Raw genomic sequence first — 18,453 nt, forward strand, 5'->3', positions numbered from 1 at the left:
ACCATAAAATTCTGTAAGTTGGTAAATCTATTATGTATTTATGTGTTTACTATATCTGTAACATTTATAGAAGTTACATACAATATAAATGGATACATAAAAATCTTTTTTTGTTCACCAGAGGGGGTTCTTACTCTCCGTGCAAAACCACCACCTCCAGATGAATTTGTTGACTGCTTCCAAAAATTCAAACATGGCTTCAATCTTCTGGTAAGTGACTGCTAGTGGGTATGGTGGTGTGAGGCACGAGGTAACAGTTTTTTCTGGGATAGGTGATGCTAAGTATAACACAGTCTTTGTTTTCCCTACCACTACAAATTAATTTGGGTGTCAGTTTTGCTGCATTGGTTTTCCTATGTCCGATTCCACTAGGGTGAAGTGAAGAACTAAAATTGTGGTGAAAGATGAAGAGGAGAAGGAAGAATCAGTAACATGATGGATTTGCTTTGTAGTTATTAAGTTGGGTTTCTTGGCCATTCCAGCTATTCCAGAGGGGGTGGATGCTTTACTGTTTACACCCCTGAGGGAGCTGCAGGTCATCTTGGCTTTGGGAATGCATTAATCAAGTTTTCTGCCTTCTGCCTAACTTGCCTGGTGCCTTGTCCATGTATGAAAAACTTGTGGGTCTTAAATGCCCTACTGCTACCAGCTGTGCAGAGGTGGTCATGTCATCCAGGGAATCGTGAGCCTGAGTCTGCTGTCCTGATCTCCACTGCACTTTCAGAAGGAGCAAACCCACAAATATCCTCCTCAAGAATGCTAACGTACCTGGAAATGTAATGTTATTTGGTCCTTGGCTGGCACACAGGAAGATAGCTCAGCTGATACTTGGCTGGTCTTGGACTTTCACCTTTTCCTTCTCCGTCCAAGGCTGAACTGAGGCAAGAGCAGGCCTGGCCACCTAGGTTGGCCTTTGAGGTTTGGGATGCTGCTCCTCAAGTTCTCTACACAGTGACTAGATGAGTGTATTTCTTTTTCAGCATTGTTTCTTTTCCTGGTTCTTTAAAGCCTTTTACTTGGAAAATTTGAGTTTAAATCATAAAAGAATCTCTAGGAACATCTGTGGGGATCATGGCTCTGTTGCATGCTTGCCAGCCTCACCAGCTGTGGCCTTAATTTAGTTTTATGCAACTGTGCCCATCAGACTCTCTGTGCTTGTTTGCCATCATTACGTGGGACCTTTCTGGCCTCAGAACTCTCCATCCGACAAATTGCTGTTGCTTTATAAGTTCTCGACAAGCAGAGATGCTAAATCAAGAGCCTTGTCCTGGCATCTCCTCTTCTGCAAGTGCTATTAAAGGCAGGCAGCAAGTGGGACACCTTCAAAGCATTTACTTTCAGATACTGGCTGTCCCTTCCAATTGCTGTGGAAGCTATGCCAACACAGAAAATTGTTCTTGCATTCACTGAGTAAAATCAGCTTTTTTCTTCTTCTTAGGGAATGAATTCTGATTGCAGAACTGTAGGAGCTATTTGGAAGTATCTGTTTTTAAGAAATGGATATTTCTTAGATGTATCTATTAAGAATAACTTTTTTTAACAAAACTCTGTATTGAATGCTGTGATTGTGACCTTAAAGGATTGCTGTTTTGTGGAAGATGGAAGTCTTAGAACATACTGATCCTTCTCAGTAATAGTGCTTGTAGTGTTCATTTTTTTCCATTCTTACTTCTTATCTCATTCTGCATTTAAATGTTTTTCACCCAAGAACAACATGTGCACTTTTGCGTCTTTTATTTTCTGTGCAGGAGAAGAAGCAGTTCTTGTTCTGATGTTCAACAGCATCTAGGACTTGGTGCTTGTGAGGAGCTGTGCTTGTAACAGTGCTTTACTTCTGCATTGTTGCAGGAGCCACAAAAGCCTGTGTCCTGGTTCCAGCTGGAATAGAATTAGTTTTCTTCTTAGTAGATGATCTAGTCTTGTGTTTTGGTTTCAGTATGAGAATAATGTTGATAACACACTGACTTTTTAGTTGTTGCTAAGTAGTGCTTACTCTAAGTCAAGGACTTTTCAGTTGCCCATGCTCTGTCAGTGAGCACAAGAGGCTGGGAGAGGCAGCATGGCCAGCACAGCTGATCCAAACTAGCCAAAGGTGTATTCCATCACATAAAACATCGTGCTCAGCATACATATTGGACGAGTTGACTGGGGGCCACCGATTGCTACTGAGGGACTGTCTGGGTCAGTGGGTGGTGAGAAATTCTATTGTGCATCATTTGGCTTTTTTCCCTTAGGTTTTATTCCTGTCTTTCCCTCTTCTGATCTTTACAATTGTTGTGGTGGTGGTGATGGTTGTTGTTATTATTACTATTATTTTAACTTTATTTAAATTATGAAACTGTTCTTACCTCAGCCGCAGGTTTTACCTTTTTCTGATTTTCCTTCCCATCCCACCAGCAGGAGAAGAGGGGGGAATGAGAAAGGGCTGCATGTTACTTAATTGCTGGCTGGGATTAAACCATGACAGTCTAAAATTTCACTTCCTGGGGCTTTATGTCAAGCATGGAGGACTCTATAAAATGAAAAATCTAGTTAGAAAATTTGAAATTAAAAAGGAGTAGCTAGAAGAATAAAATCTTTGCCAGTAGAATGGAAACTGTTTTAAAACACCATGCTGGAAGCTTCTAGAAAATGCCTACCATTTGTCAAAAAAACCTTTAGAAAGACTGAAAGTAAGTTGTTATGACTGAAGAACAATATATAGGAAGTTATTACAAGTAAAAACACATCCTCCTCCTTTCTTCATTTGGAGGCACACTTTGGAAAGTCTGGATGTGAAAGTAGAATGAGGCTAGCCAAAAGCAGTTTGAGGAACAGACTGCAAGATGCAGTAAAAACTGCTATAACTTTTAAGAACACATTCTGGCATGCTGCTTAACTTCTGGAGCCTGCAGGGCCAACAGGTCATCAGTAAATAAAAAAATTCCTCCAAAAAGCTGTATCAGAGAAACTATATGATTTTTTTAATATGTGTGTTTACTTGGAAATCCTTGGTAGTGGACAGTATGTTCATGAAAATCATTTTTTATGGGAGACACGAGATATTCTGTTTCAGATTTGAAGAACTGATAATGGGTTAAAGAACAGCAAATCAAAATGACAAGTTACAGACAGGTGAATAGAAGCCCTGTTTGAATGGGCACCATTAATCAATCTATTCCAAAAACTAAGTCAGCAAACCACACAGTACAGTGTGTAACCTCTCTCAAACTGCCTTTCTTGCAGAGGAAGAGAAGTCATTAAGGTAATGCTGATAATCTTTAAAGTCATTCCAAGGATCTGAGACAACCAGGTACCCGCACATGGGATGCAGTTTGTAGGCAGGTATATTAAGTTGAGTAAGAAGCAAACGTGCGTCTTGCAAAACAAAATAATGTCTATAAATCCATAAGTTCCTTGGATTTTATTTCTTTGGATTTCAAAAACACATCCAGCAAGGTTGCATACCGCAAAGTTCTTAAAGAAACTGAGCTGCTGTGGGGTTGAATGTAGCTGCTTAGATTGTTGTGTGAAATAGAAAACAAATTATGGGACTAAAATGCCAGTTCACAAAGTGCGGTAAATTCAGCAGTGGCATCCCACATGCCTTTGCAGATACCTTTGCTGTCCAGCATGTCTACAGGTGTCTAGGCAAATGGGGATTATAGAGTCTACAAATGTAGAAATATCTCATGATAGCAGATAAAGTGACAGATGCAATTCAACATTGATAGATATGGTAGTCATGGACAGGTGGGGGAAAATCTCTATATTAAATCAGAACAAATGTTGATGCAATACAGATTCCTGTGAGAATGTCATTCATGTTCAACGGTGATCAACCAAACAAATGTTAAGAACCATTTGGAAAAAGAAAATAATTAACAAATAAAAAACATCAGTATGCTGTTATGATCCCAGTGTAATAAAATTGAGGGAGGACAAGAATGCTCAAAGAAATTACTTTAGCCTGGAAAAAAACAAACAGAGAAAGAATGTAATAAAGCTGTAAATGGTTATGAGCATCACTGGAAAAAGCGAGTAGAGGATTGCTCAGTTTTCTTTTAAGAGAACTACAGAACACTAGTGAAACTAAGAGGTGGTGAATTTCCAAAGGAGATGCTTCTCTACGAAGCATATAATTCAGTTGTGGAACTGCTGGTTTTGCATGATAGGTGCTAAAGATACACGTGGGTTCAAAAGCATTTGGATGAATGAGCATTTGCACTTAGTGGCTGTTGCAGATGAAACACTGGGCTTAGGCAGACCTGTGGCCTGATCAGGGATGCCCATTCTTATGTGAAGTATTTATTGTCATAAAAGCTAAATGTTTCTTAAAATGTATCATTTTCCCATTCTTTCAGGCCAAATTAAAGTTCCATATCCAGAATCCTAGTGCAGCTGAACTGGTTCATTTTCTCTTTACCCCACTACATATGGTAAGGTTTATAATTTTCTCAGTGTTTTCCTTCAGCACTCTTTGTGTTTATATGCTCTGTAACCTTTTCAAGGATAACAAGTTTGAAATATGTCCCTGGACAATAGCTAAGGAGAAATGTGTGTGTCTCAGGATCTTTTTAGAAAATAATTTTTATCCTTTTCTTTGTATATTCCTATCTATTAAATATATTTATTTAAATCATCTTAACTTTGTGTGTTACAGTTAGCCATTATAATTTTTAATTACTGATAAAAAATTGAGATACTTTACATAATGCAAGAGGAGAGTTGAAAGCATAGCCATATGTCTATTTAATGGAAGGATGTGTGGTTTTGATCAGTGGAGCAAAAATAACATTGCCAAAAGTGAGGCTAAATATAAAATGGTTGGTGACCAAAACAGCAGTTCTTCTGCAATAAATGGTTTAAGTAATCTGTAGGACATTAAGACACATCGTTAGCTTCTCAGAGTTTTTTTGGAGGGGTTGTTTTCATGAGTAATAAATGTTTACTAGCAGCACTGTAGTTAACTTGCATTCACTGTAACTTCCTTACTGACAACGTTCTTTGTATTATTTCAATACTGGGATTTAGGTGGTACAGACAACAGGAGGGCCAGAGCTTGCTGGTACAGTTCTCAGTCCCCTCTTAACAAAAGATACTATAGACTTCCTGCGATATACTGTCACCAGTGAGGAAGGCCAATTATGGATGTCATTGGGTGACACATGGACCAAAGCCAGGTGAGAAAAAGCCTTTGCATATTTTATTGATAAGCTTTAAAGTCAAGTTTATTGACGTTATCCACCCCCCCAATAAACTCAATATTAATTTCTTAGACTTTGGACTCTTCAGAACTGTTCTTCAAAGTTTTTGGAAAGGAGCTCTTTAGCCCCAGTGGAATTTGGGAGTGGTTTGATTTTTAGGGGTCTCAAGGAGGGAGAAAATGCAGACAGAAATTTTTGTTTTCTCCATAGTATCAAGAACCTCTTGACATAATCTCTTGCAGTAATTTTTTCTGAACTGTCTCTTACATGTTTCCAGTTGTTTTTCACTATTATTTTTCAAACCCAGCTATCTGGACTTCACTAAAAATCAATTTGAAGAAGACGCAATAAAAATTGGCCAAATATTGAAGAACAAGATAGAGATTTCTATTTTCAATTTCCAGTAATTATCAAAGCTGAAAATCTATGTCTTTACTACTTCAAAAGCATCATAATGCTGTAAAGAAAATGCTTATAATTTTTGGATGTGTATTGGCTGAACAATGTTACATGTGCATATCCTACACGTTGCACTGTTATGGTCAGACTTAGCTAAAAGTGAACTATTTTATGCATTTGTTCTTTTTGAGGTAAGTATGTGGTTCCAAGTTACTTAGGTAAATAGAACACGCAAAAGAAAAAGCTTAAATTAGCAAAGTGTGTTTTAACTCTAATCTGCAGTAAAGTACATTTGATGATGATTAAGTATGCAATCACTTGGGCTGGAAATGCATCATGTATTTTGTGTTCATTCATCCTTGCTTTTAGATTTTAAATTGGAACATAAACATCTACCAAGTGGATTTCTTTAATTGATTGATTGATTGATTGATTAAAAAGTAGTTGAGTGTTTTGCTGGTAAGAAAGGCTGCACAGAAAGCCCTAGAGCATGGAGTGACAAACATCCTCGGAGTAGGGAGAGCGATATACAAGTCTTTCCCTTTCTTGATCTCACTCTCCTGCCAGACTAGGAATGTTATCATCCTTTGGAATGTTGAATGTTGTTCATCCTTTAGGCTTATGGTTCAGTCTGCTACTATAAAATGCACTGGGAACAGGAATTGCAGCTCCTTGATACTGCCTGAGAGCTTACCCCAGCAAAGCACCATTCTCTTGCCTTTACCTGCTTCAAGCTCTGCTGTCTTCGTAGCAGCTTGTGGAGGGACTGGCAGTGGAAATTGCTTCATAGCATTGGAGCCTTGTGCAGGGAAAATGAATCACTGGGTAAAATAATGGGCTCTTTGCGTTGGGAACTGCCACCATCATTTGTTTAATCTGTCCTGAAAAAAGCTTAATGGAAAGAGAAGCAGCTCATGTTGGGCAGTGAAGAATGAAGCACTTGGAATACAGTTGTTTGACCTGTGCAGATTAGAAATGATCTGATTGATCTCGGTATCCAGAGGTACGCTCTGGTGTGGTGTAGCAGGAGACAGGAATGATGAAACTCACGGGTTACTGACCTAGCTCAGGGCTGCTAATGGGCCAGTAATTTCTGACTGCTCCTGCAACTTGTGTAACTGGCAGCATTTGCCCCTTAGTTTTGAGCAGTGTCAACAACAAGACTTTTAAAAGGATGTTATGTATGTTCCTGTTTCTGCTTTCACTGTTAAGATACAGTAATGTATATTGTGGGACAGTGTGCTATGTATAGTGCAGTGACAGAGTGTGCAAGTATTAGTTTGGGTATTTTGTATCACAATAGGGAATGCTAATGGAGCTCTGAAAAGTAATACAGCATTTTAAAAAGAGCTATCTGGACCATGAAACAGCAAATATGATACTAATTCTTGTGTCTTGGAGCACTTCGAGTCGTGGGGGTTTTGTCAGTAAAAGCTATTGTTTAACTTTTGGGCTTAGGTGTAGCTAGGCCCCCTAAGCTTCCATACTTCATACCTGCTTTCAGACTTTCTCTTTGAAGACTTTGTCTCTTTGGAGTCTTTTGTCTGGTGCTTGCACATAAATGCTGCATTGCAATATCTTTCCCCATCAAATAGTTAAATCCTAGATTTGTTTGTGATTGATTTTTCTATTATTCATCCTGTGAGAGAAGACAGAAATTTGTTGTGTTTTACCACTGACATGTCCTTACGGCAGGAGCAGCTTCCTTCTGCAGGGTACAGTAGGGAGCATGGCTGTGGTCAAGCAATGTTTTCTGCCAATTTTGTGTTCCTGTGCAATTCTGCCTTATTGTAATCCCAATATCTCCTCTATACTAATAAAAATTCTAAAGCATTTCAATTTTTAGGATATCTATTAAACCAATATTTGTATGGCCCTTGATACAGATCTGTAATTTACTTTTCATACAGAGCGGATTGGCCCAAAGACCATTTTATTCCACCTTATGTCCCCCGTTTCCGAAATGGTTGGGAGCCTCCTTTGCTGAACTTCATGGGAGCTCCAAAGGAGCAAGAACTCAATCATTTGGCTGAGTCTGTGGCAAACGTTGCAGAGCAACAGCGGAAGCAAGAAATGAAAAGGTTGTCAGCTGAGGTAGGTTACCTGCAACAGCGTTTTGTAAATTAGCTGAAGGCAACGCCAACTGTTTACTTCATGATGAAAATAATCTGTGATGTTGTTGGAATAACCATGCTCTGATGTCTGCTATATCAGTGCAAGTTCATTACACTTACATTAAAGTTATAAAAAAACAAATACCTGTTCAGCCACCAAAAATGTGATTAGGAGAAATAGAAGGCTTTTGCCTGCTGCTCTCCTTGAACTTGGTGCACTTTCCCACCTCAATTGGGATGGTAGTCCAGGCCCCTGAGGTTCAATTTGATTCTTGACCTGTGCTTTCAGATGCTGGTTTTTTTGACCATATATTTAGGCAGAATTTGAACCAAAATGCTCTTAAATGTGCATCCATGCAAGGCTGGATGGGATGCTAGGGGGAAAAAGCACCACTGTTCAGGCAATTTTGGATTTAAGCTACTGCTTCACAAATGTGGAGTTTAATATTCCTTTCATTAATTTCTTGATGCTTTCACTGTATTGCAAGAATGTATTCAGAGGTGGTATCAGAAAAATGCCATGTCAGGTAATTTAGACCTACTTGTGAAAAACAGCTGCCCATTAGAATTCTTATACAGGAACATTTTCCCATCCTTTTCTTCCAAGAAATGTGATGAATTTAGCAAAAGACAGGTTATTCTATTTAGAGAATGGAAACAGGCACCATCATCTGAAGCCTTCAGAGAAACCAGAGTGTGCTTTTGGACCAACTTTATAGTCTGCTCCTTTGGTTCTTAACAGAGATTCTTCTCCCTACTTTTTCAGTAGAGTTGGTCAGAAAATGTACTTTCATTTTTCTCACAATTCTAAGAATATATATGGATTTTGTTTCTTTTTAATTCACAAAAAAAAAACCCTATTGCATTTTTAAACATATAAAAGTTTTCATTTTGGGAGCTTTTTGTTGTTGGCAGGACATAAGTTCTAATTCAAAATTTTGAATTCTTTTGCTATGCTAGTTTTACTTTAAATCAATTGTTATTTAGTCCAAGGTCCCCTGTTAGCACCTGAGAATTTTCTAGGTTTAGTCCATAGTCTTTCCTGTCTTCCTTGAGCAATCTGCACAATATTTGGAGTATATCTTAACCCAAGGACACTGCATTTTATCTTAATTTTATAATATGTGGGGTTTTAATCTGTTAGTGAAAAAATGCACATATGAAAGAAGGTTCGAGGGAAGGTTTTTTGGCTTTTAGGGCATGGTGGTTTTTTGCAGAGCAATTCCCTATCGGAGACAACAAACCTTCCCCAGCAAAAGTTTATGAAAACTGCCCGTGGAAAGCTTGTCATAATAAAACTTTGTTTTCATGATAATCTCCATCAGTCCAGAAAAAAAAAAATAATCTACTCAGCTATAGAGACAAATTGGATAAAAAGTCTGCCAAGCAAAGGAGGTTAATGTGGTAGATATTTGATTAATTAAAACAGTTTGGCTTTATACCTAACAAGATATACAAGAAAAAGTGCGCCAAAAACTTAGTTGTTGCCAGTGATTCATTTTGAGCAAAAAAGCATTTTTAGTAAAGTTAACGGACACAATAATGTGAAATGTAGCTGTTGCCATTGCTGTCACCCCCTTCCCTAGTCATCTTCCAAAAATGTCTTATTAATCGCTGTCTCAGTATTTCTCTGCAGCTTTACATTTCCATGCAGATTTTTTTGTTTACACTGTGCTCCTTCTAAATAATTTAAAGAAAAAAAAAGACAAAATAGTGTTGAAAAAAAGAAGTGCATTATTTTTTCTCTTCTAATGATTATAAGAAGTTCATGTTATTTTATATATAATAAGTTAAAACAGTTTTGGAGGCAGATAATATATTGAGGTATTTTACTTGCTTGTGTTTCAGAGAGTTAGTTTCATTCTTTTTCATGGTGGCAACGGTTGGATTGATAATTGTTTGTGCCAACTTAGCTTCTTTGTCTTAATCTTAGAAAGACCAAAAATAAATAAATAATATGTATCACAGTTCCCTGAGTGCGCGGCACCTGGGATGTCAGGGCTTAGTTTCATGACTGTCACTGATTCCCACGTGGTCCTGGGCAAGCACTATAACCTTGGTACCTTGGCTGCCTGCACCAGTGCCTCCTCAGCACATCCCTAGGGGGAAAAAGCCTTGAGCTGCTTAATAGCTGTGAAATGCTGTAGGTGCTCAGCTGGAAAAAGCTGTGCTAGTGCAAAATGCTGTTTGTCTGCAGCAAAAGGACCACCCTGGAGTGGGTGATGACCAGAATAATTATTCTTTTGTGAGTCTGCCATAACAGCTTATTTAATGAAGAGCGCTGGCTGGAAAAATAAGATGAGGATTTAAGTGTTTGTCTCTTGCCACTGATTTGCCTCCTGTCTTGGTGTGACATTGCTCTCCCGAGGACCATGGCTGCATGTCGAGAGCTGTGCTGCCCCAGGAGTGGAGAGGGGATGAGTGCGTGTGGCTGCCCTCCCTGCTGGGCAGGGACTGCTCTGGCATCTGGCTGGAAAAGTGCATTGGAGGTTCCTGCTCATGAGAACCATTTTATTTTCCTTTTTCTTTCCATTCCTGAATCTTAAGATCTAGCTACACACACAGCTCCCACCAGAGGGGTTTCAAAGTGGAATCTGTTCAGTGAGGAGGGCTTCAAATGGCAGTGAAACAGTGGGGAACTGGTGGAAGAGAGTCCAGTGAGGCTGAGGTGATGCAAATAATCTGTGTGTGAAGTAAAATGAATTCCTGCTTCCTGGGTGAATTTTGATGTAAAGTGTAAGCTAGGTGACGCTTGAGATTTTTTTCAAAGTGGTCTTAATAGTATAGTTTTAAAGAAAATTCTATGTCTATGGGAGCTTTTATGCAGTTTTAATTTCATTTCATAAACCAACCCTCAGCTGCATAGGCAAGTGTCTTTTGGTGCCAGGTCAGATACTTGGAGGCAGAAATTAGGTGAGTGACTTTTCTGTAGCCACACAAAAAAAAATAAAAAAAACAACAACCAAAAAACCAAAGCAAACAACCCCCTCCCCCCCCTGCCCCAAACCCACCAACAAACCGAAAAAACCTCACAGAACACCAATAAGACCAGGAAACCAGGTGTAGAGATTTGGCAATTTCTGATGAATCTCAGCTGTTCTAACTTGTGCAACTGGATGGTGGTATAAGGAAAAGATCTAGAATGAGCAATTTCAATGTCATAATCTCCAGAAATGAACTGCTTTGTTTTTGTTTTGGGGAATGGTGGTTAAAATAATTCTTACTTAGAAGCAGAGTATCATTGCTGAATGTAAGGTGTTTTTTTAAAAGACTGCTGTTTAAGAATAATTTCCTAAAGCCTTGAATAGTCTTATATATGTGCTTGTGATAAATTGTGATTATTTTCCTTAATTATACTGTCACATTCCCTTTTGCATTTCTTTGACTATAGTCATGTTCATTGAGAGGGTGGAAATGAATGAGCCACTTCATATCCTGCAACAGAGTGATAGTTTTACTTGGGAGGTTTTATTTCTTAAACAGAGCTACTGTTAGCTAGCTAGAGGTTTCTGGCTTTAAGCATGCATCTAGAACAAAAGCTCAACATGGTTTCTTGGTGTGGTTTATTTTAAAGCCATTCAGCCATTGTTCATAAGTTGTGTTGCTGTAGTGATATCTGAAAGATGACATGGACCTTGCCCCAGAGAACTATTTTTCTAAAGAGTATCCACTGCAATATTAATGCAGTGGGATGACTTAGGATCACAATTCTTTTATCCTTATCCTTTTGATCTCCCTGTTTATGTATTTGAAATGCAGAAGTTATTAACTTTTCATAGAAGAATCATGAGCACCCGAGGATGCGTGAGTGCTGACAGAGACCCTCAGGGTGCTGGATTACGTGAACTAGGCAGTGCCACTGATGACACTAATCCACTTTGTGGCTTTGTTTCTTTTTTGTCTTCCAGCCTCCCAGCGTTCCTGACTACCCTCCGTCCGATGGGTATGCATTCAGTAACACAGTTTACAAAAGAGGGCCTCTGCTGGACCAGGGGGCGGCTGTTGCTGCCTTTAAGCAAACTGTTAGCCGACATGTAGATAGGTAACACTGAATCAATGGCGTACGTGGTGCTGTGGATAACTGTCCCGACTTACTGCTGTTGGGGTGGCGGTGTCTGTAATTACTTCTGGTTGTGTCTGGAGTTGTATCTTATTTCTATGAGGAAGTGATTCTGGCTAGCAGTGGGTATTCTGCTTTTGCTTCGCTAAGGCACATGTTTAAGACTTTTTTGGTATGGTTTCTATGAAACTACCCTGTTTATTTATGTATGCTGTTAAATTGATGCTTTTGTCAAAAATTATATAGTGGAATTCCAACCCAATTGAGAACACAGAATCCTTCTATTTGGGTTAAAATTTTATTTCTGCTTTGTTTCATGTTTTTAAATATAATCTTTACTCTTTTCAGAACTACAAAGAATGACACGTTTTCTCGGAGATTCACCTGTACTTGTTTTGATTTACTTAGCTGCTCACTTAGCACTCCCTAGCCTCCTGCTTTTCGTTTTCTGGGCTGGTGCATAAATATCCACTTTCAGAATAGTAACTCCTCATTTCTTCCATTCTTTTTTAAATGTTACAGAAAATGCTCGGAAGTGTTTGCATAGCAACCAGTGTCTTTTTGCACATACTCTTTCATCCCCTTCATTTTAGCCTAAGTCGAAATAGCTTGACAAGATCAAATGCAAGGATCCTTGGAGTCTTGGCCTTGTCTGTGGGGAGAATTTATACCACCACTAGCTGTGAAAGTAAATTGGTAAAACAGTGTTGGAATTGCTACCCCATGCCAAAACATATTCCATGCACACCATATGAACAGTATTTTTGCTTATGTGCCATGGAAGATGTTTAAGCTAAGTTTTTTGGGATCAGACTGCAGGTTAAAACAGCATTGATATAATTTTTTTGGATGAAAACCTTTGCATAATCCCTAGTTTTGAGCTACCTGCTAAAGATCCTGTTGTTAATTTGCGTGCAAACATGTTCCTGTGTGTTGTGCTAGTTGAAGTCTTGATTTTTTTTTCCTGAACTTTGGATGTATTCTTCATAACAACAGCAGTATTAATCAGCTCTTAAATTTTTCTGAAACTTAGTTACTTTTTGAGTTCTTGTCTCAGGACCAGTTAGCTTGAAATCTAGGTGATCTGTACTCTAAATTCCTTTCTCTCTTACTTGTAACGTGATAAGACCTATTTTGTTCTTTCAGAGTAAGATTATTCCATGCAAATGTTGTTGCCTCAATTTCAGGTCCAGAGAGTGAGTTTTATGGCATTGAATAGTGATATCATCAATAGTATCTGGCTGCAACTGAAAGAGTCATCCAAGCCTCCTTTGTGGCGGGTAAAGAGAAATGGGTGTTTCTAAGAAGCAGTTAATGTAAAGTGAAATTAGTCTTTTGAAAGATATGAAATGAGACATGCTGTAGTGGTGCCTGTTTCTCACCACTGGTTGTAGGAGTGAGTCTAGATGGCTGGTACTGATGCAGACATCCACAGCATGCCCCTATCTTCCAGTCTGTTCAACATGACACAAACTTCCATTTGTTAATTGGCTCTCAAGACATACGATACATGCCTGGTAGGAGCTTATTACTGAGGGAAAGCTGTTAACGTGTATTACCCCACGCAGCTTCCATTTAAAGATAAATTGTAAAGTATCTGTGAAGAAGGTGGCGGAGTAGGTTTGGGGGAGGGAGTGAGAAATTCAAGTTGACCCTTTCAACCATCAAATGCTGGTTCTTGTTCAAAGCTGACATTCCTAACGAGTGGGCCAAAGGCAGTGACCAACTCACCCACTACCTTCAGAGGAACTGGTAGGTTACAGAGAAATGTCCAGGGAAATTTTAATTACAGAGAACTTTAGTGACCCTTATTCCAACATGCCAGGATATCCAGTAAGGTGGATTTTCCTTGGGTGATGTAAAACAAGTATCAGGATCTCAAACTTTCAGTGTGATATTAGGTATATCAAGGACTCCCTCTGATACTGAAAGAGTACTGAATAGTTTTTCAGCAAGTTATGTGGTGCTTGAAAGTGATATGCTTTGTAGCTTGGGTTTGCACTGTTATTTGAAGAAAATCACCCTGAAAGTCTGTGCAATCCACTAGGCTTTGAGCAACAATGCACTGGAGAGCAGAGGGATTCAGTTATGGTTTATCTGATAGGCAGTAAGAAAACGCAGTGGAGGATGGATGTAGGGGGACTACTGAGAAGATTTGTGCCCTGAGTAAACTGTTTGACTCATTAAGCTGGGCTTGAAGAATTGTGGTCTGTTCAGACACTCACAGCCATTGCCCAGCCCATGTTGTGGGGATGTTGCTGTTGATAGCAACAGAGTGGAGTAAAACTGAAATGTAAGCATTTTAAAAAATTCTTCCTGAGTTAAGTTTTTTGAAGGGATCAGGGTAGTTATGTGTGGACAAGGTAGGAAGACCCAGTTAGTGAAATGAGTTTGGAAAGGCAGGCTAAAAGTGCCTTCAGAGGTAGATTAGTCATATCGCTGAGATAGTAAGGAAGGAGTTCAAAATCAATTGAATTTTGAGTGGGTGGCAGAAAACATTGGGATTACTCACACATCTTTCAGCCTCATGACAGCTATTCTGCAGTCTAGGGTTCATCCCATGTTTCACTCTCTCCTTAAACACTTCTAGTGTTTTGTCTTTCTTTTGAAATAATCTATCAATCTAAATATTACTCTTCCTTTGTTCTGTTCTTCAAGTCAAGTGAGACAGTTCTCCACAGCCGTGCAATAGCTAGGTAACTGCTGGATTGCTGAGGCACACCTGGGACTCACGGTTACACAGCACCAACATCGGCAACAGTCCTCATTCGTATCCCTGTGCTGTGATGTTGTATGCAGCATTTCAAGCCACTGATTGCCACATGTTTTCATTATCTGTTTGGATTTATTTTTTTTCAACTTTACTACCTGGTATGGTTTGAGGTTGTTGGGTGTAATTGTCAGTAAGTGAATCGTGTTGTTTCTTTTGGACCTGTTTTGAGGGGGCTGGGGGGCTTCTCAACTTGAAGAGGTACTAACTACATCAAAGAAGCTAGTACCTGTTTCGCCAAAGGCATTCTGAACAGGTCTTTCCTCCTGGAAATGGAAAAGCACCGAGTTAAACTGTGGTATGCTGTGTTCTACAATGAAGTCTGTAACTGCCAAGAAGTTATTGTTCATTTTCAATTGATACAGTAACTTGAGGTTGTTAGTTGATGGTATCTTATAGTCAATTAAGAAAACTGATCTACAGTAGGTGACCATTTTTTTTAGAGTTTAATTCCATCAGTGATGATGGGAAAAATTTACTTGTCTATTACATACTTGAAGCAATTTATGATGAATGCTAGAAATACAATTTCATACAAAGCACCAGATATCAATTATATGCTAAGTATAGTCATTTGTTTATATGGCAAATGATTGTTTAACCTACTGTAGGAAAACAGACTAAATATAGTGTACATGGTTATTTTGAAACAATGTCACCTGCTAATCTAAGTTGTTATCATACATCTTGCAAGCAGTGAGCCGATAAGATTAGCAGTTCAAGAGGTCTGTGTAGCTCAACCAGCTCAACTGCCTCTTTCTTTTGTTTGTTGCTTCCCCCCCACCCCACCCACTCCACCCTTAAATTGGTGTGTTATGAATAGGTAGTTTTAATAGGTAGCATTAAATGTTTTGCATGTTGCTGGAAGAGGGCATTTTGTCTGTGTTTTTGGTTGCTTGAATGTCTCACTGAATAGTAGTCTGACCTTTGTTTTGCAGAAACTATGAAGCACACAGTAAAGCACATACCAAGAAATATGCCAAATGCAAGTACGAATTTATGGCAAGAAACAACAGTGAACTTTCTGTCATGAAGGAAGAGATTGTAGAGGTAATTTCTTTTGCAAAGAGAAAACATGGATTTCTGGTACTACTCAGAGCTTAGGGTACCTTTCCTGTGGACAGTGTGGCTGTTAATGATTGCTTTAATGTATTTGTTTTAATTTCCTTAATATTGAAGGTTCAATTAATTTGTTTTGCCTTGTTGGCAAGATAAACAGAGATTCTGTGCTGACTTATGAAGTGATGCTATAGAGATCCATGCTAGAAATATATTTGTGTGTTTCTTCTGTCTTCTCTGGTGTTGCTTTTAAAAGTCACATTTAGTAGTATTTAAATAACTGGCTCTGGCAAACACTATCTGTGTGCGCATAGAGCATAGTGAGAGACTCCCCTTTCCTGGAAGAGCTGGTACCCTGAAAGCTAGACATAGGAAGGGAGGGAGCAACAGAGAGAAAATGTTGTGTATGAGATTGCACGGCAGGTAATCAGATTTTGGGACTGTTCCTGCTCCAGTTCCCTATTTACTCAGAAGTGCTTTCTCTCCAAATGTGTGCTGTCCTAGAATGATGCACTTTTCTTTGGGTTATTAGTAGTTCCTTATTTCTTTTGTCAACAGCATGTAAGTTGTAGAGAAGCCAGCCTCTCTGCACAAGTGTTTGATTTTCATTCTGCGGTCTGGTCCAGCACATGTCTGAGTTTACAGAGATTCGTTACACACTTTTCTTCCATATCCTTTCTTGAGAGCCATGTTTTGAAAAGTGCAGTACAACCATGTAGAATTAATGATGGTCATAATCAAGGAAGCCTACAGGGGTTTCTTAGGGATGTCTGTGTAAGATCTGTTGGCAATCACAGAACCTGGCAAAGTTTTGGTTTTGTTTTGAAATGATGCACAGTCTAAGTACTGGCAGGAGGAAAGTCAGGAAAAATATGTAACCAATTTACCAAATTATTTCAGATTCTGGATGACAGAAAGCAGTGGTGGAAGGTTCAGAATAAAAGTGGCAGCACAGGTTTTGTGCCAAACAACATTTTGGACCCTCTAAGGAATCAAGAAGGTGGTCTAGGATGGTCAGAACCTGCGTATACCCGCACCATCCAGGTACCATCTGCTCCCTGGGAGCAAAACTTTCTTTTGAAGCGTGCATGTGTGTGATTCACAGCAAGGCTGAAATATCTGTGTGTTTCACTGATGGGTGAAAAGATTTGTATTTCTTATACAGGCTGAGGTTGATTTTTCTGTATTGTATAGTCTAATGTGAGAATAAAGCTGATAGAGATACAGCAAAATGTTTCCCCTTAAGGTGTTTTTTTTTCCTACTTATTTGCTTAGAGGTGGTAATTTCAGTCTTAATCGATGTGTATGCATTTATTCTAACTGCAAATATCTCTTGTGGATTGGTAGCTGTTCATGCCAAAAAAGGAGTTTGAATTATTTAAGGTAGGGTCATCTTTGTTTCTCCTAGGAGAGTGAACACTAGCTTTTCTTTTTATTTTCTGTCTTTGTGTGACTCTACCTTAGTCTTGAATCTATTTAATTACTGTAATTTTGGAGTCATAAAAAAGTAGGTGTCTTTGCTTTTGAATTCACAAAGCAGGTATTTTTCAATTGCTGTGCCTGTGCATCAATAGCACTGTATTCTCCTGACCTAATTTTGGTTTTCTTCCATGTTGTGGTGTGGAATTAAGATTTTTGGTTTTGTTGTGTCTTTTATATGTTGAACAGAATGAGAGGGTAAAGTATTTAAAAAAAAAACCACCAAAAAACCCCACCAACAAAATCTTACATCAGTGCAGCTGTCCACCTGAGTAAGGATATACAGGACAAAGTTGTATTGTTTATTTTTAGACAACTTTGAAGTGGGCTGGAAGCTCATAAAATAAGACATTATATTTTCTAAGACTCGTTTCTTGCCTTTTGTTTTTGATGATTTTGAAAGGTTAGGCAAACAAGTGTGGATTAAGCAAAAATTCTAGGCCTACCTCTGAATCGGACTTTTTCAGTCCAAATACAAATCAAACTTCTGTTGAAACTTGAAGTTAAATTTTATTTATTTTAACCTAATATTCATTCCTTGTGCCTACACTTTTAGCTGATGACTGAAAACATGAAATGCCATAATGTTACTTTGACTATCTCTGCTGCAGACTCATCTAAAAGTCCCAGTTGAAGGTGTCGCTGTGCCAGATTCTGTTTGCACAGCTACCGTGAAAGCTGCAGCTTTTGCAGTATTTCCAGTTTTGCCTTGGATATGGAAAATCTCTTGAGAAACAGGTCCTGTGCTATTCCTGGCACAACAGTGCGGTAGATCTGTCTTGAGTGTGGTGGGCTTGAATCAGACCATTTCTGAGTTTTTCCTGTCCCTAATTGTTTGCCTATAATGTATGAGATCATTCTAAATTGATTATGGTTTTTGTCTGTCTGTGAAATGAAGCATGCATCTAGAGTGCTTTTCAAATCCTGATTTAAAGATCTGACTTCTTTTTCTTCTGTTGCATGTCATTTTGTGTGTTTGGAATTTGTAAAGAAATCCTGAGCAGAATGAGTACAGTTTTGAGTAGGGGTTCTTACACTGTTCTCTGTGATGCACTTCAGGTTTTGAAGTTTTGTGTTTGATTTAACGACATGATATAGGAAATAATAACATAATCATTTTCACAAAGCATTCTTCATGATTTATGAAAATCGGGTTCAGAGAACAGCATTTAAGATAATTTTGTTTCTTTGCCCTCCGGCAGATTGTTCCCTACAGATTGATCATATTCAAATGTGAGCTTGAAATACTATGGAATTATTTAGGAATATAATGAATTACACAGGATAAATGGAGTTTTTACCAAGACGTCAGTAATGTTGTTCTTAACTTTATGGTGGTTATTATAATTTTAGCACTCCTGAGCAGGCTCATTTGTCTATTTTCCT

At 38.7% G+C, this 18,453-nt stretch overlaps 1 protein-coding gene across 11 annotated transcripts in view; it reads left to right on the forward strand.

Annotated features, from left to right (window-relative positions):
- EPS8 (epidermal growth factor receptor pathway substrate 8) overlaps nucleotides 1-18,453 on the forward strand; it is a 140,669-nt gene that overhangs the window by 105,967 nt on the left and 16,249 nt on the right. For 10 of the 11 annotated variants that reach the window (XM_055711439.1, XM_027807624.2, XM_055711440.1 and 7 more), the window contains 7 exons: nucleotides 122-210; nucleotides 4,344-4,418; nucleotides 5,014-5,162; nucleotides 7,496-7,679; nucleotides 11,608-11,741; nucleotides 15,468-15,579; nucleotides 16,489-16,632. In XM_055711439.1, the coding sequence (XP_055567414.1) occupies nucleotides 122-210; nucleotides 4,344-4,418; nucleotides 5,014-5,162; nucleotides 7,496-7,679; nucleotides 11,608-11,741; nucleotides 15,468-15,579; nucleotides 16,489-16,632 (887 nt within the window). The remainder of the gene's footprint in view (nucleotides 1-121; nucleotides 211-4,343; nucleotides 4,419-5,013; nucleotides 5,163-7,495; nucleotides 7,680-11,607; nucleotides 11,742-15,467; nucleotides 15,580-16,488; nucleotides 16,633-18,453) is intronic. The other variant, XM_055711446.1, reaches the window with a different exon arrangement.

The sequence above is a fragment of the Falco cherrug genome, chromosome 5, assembly GCF_023634085.1.
Source record: "Falco cherrug isolate bFalChe1 chromosome 5, bFalChe1.pri, whole genome shotgun sequence".
Taxonomy (NCBI): Eukaryota; Metazoa; Chordata; class Aves; order Falconiformes; family Falconidae; genus Falco; species Falco cherrug.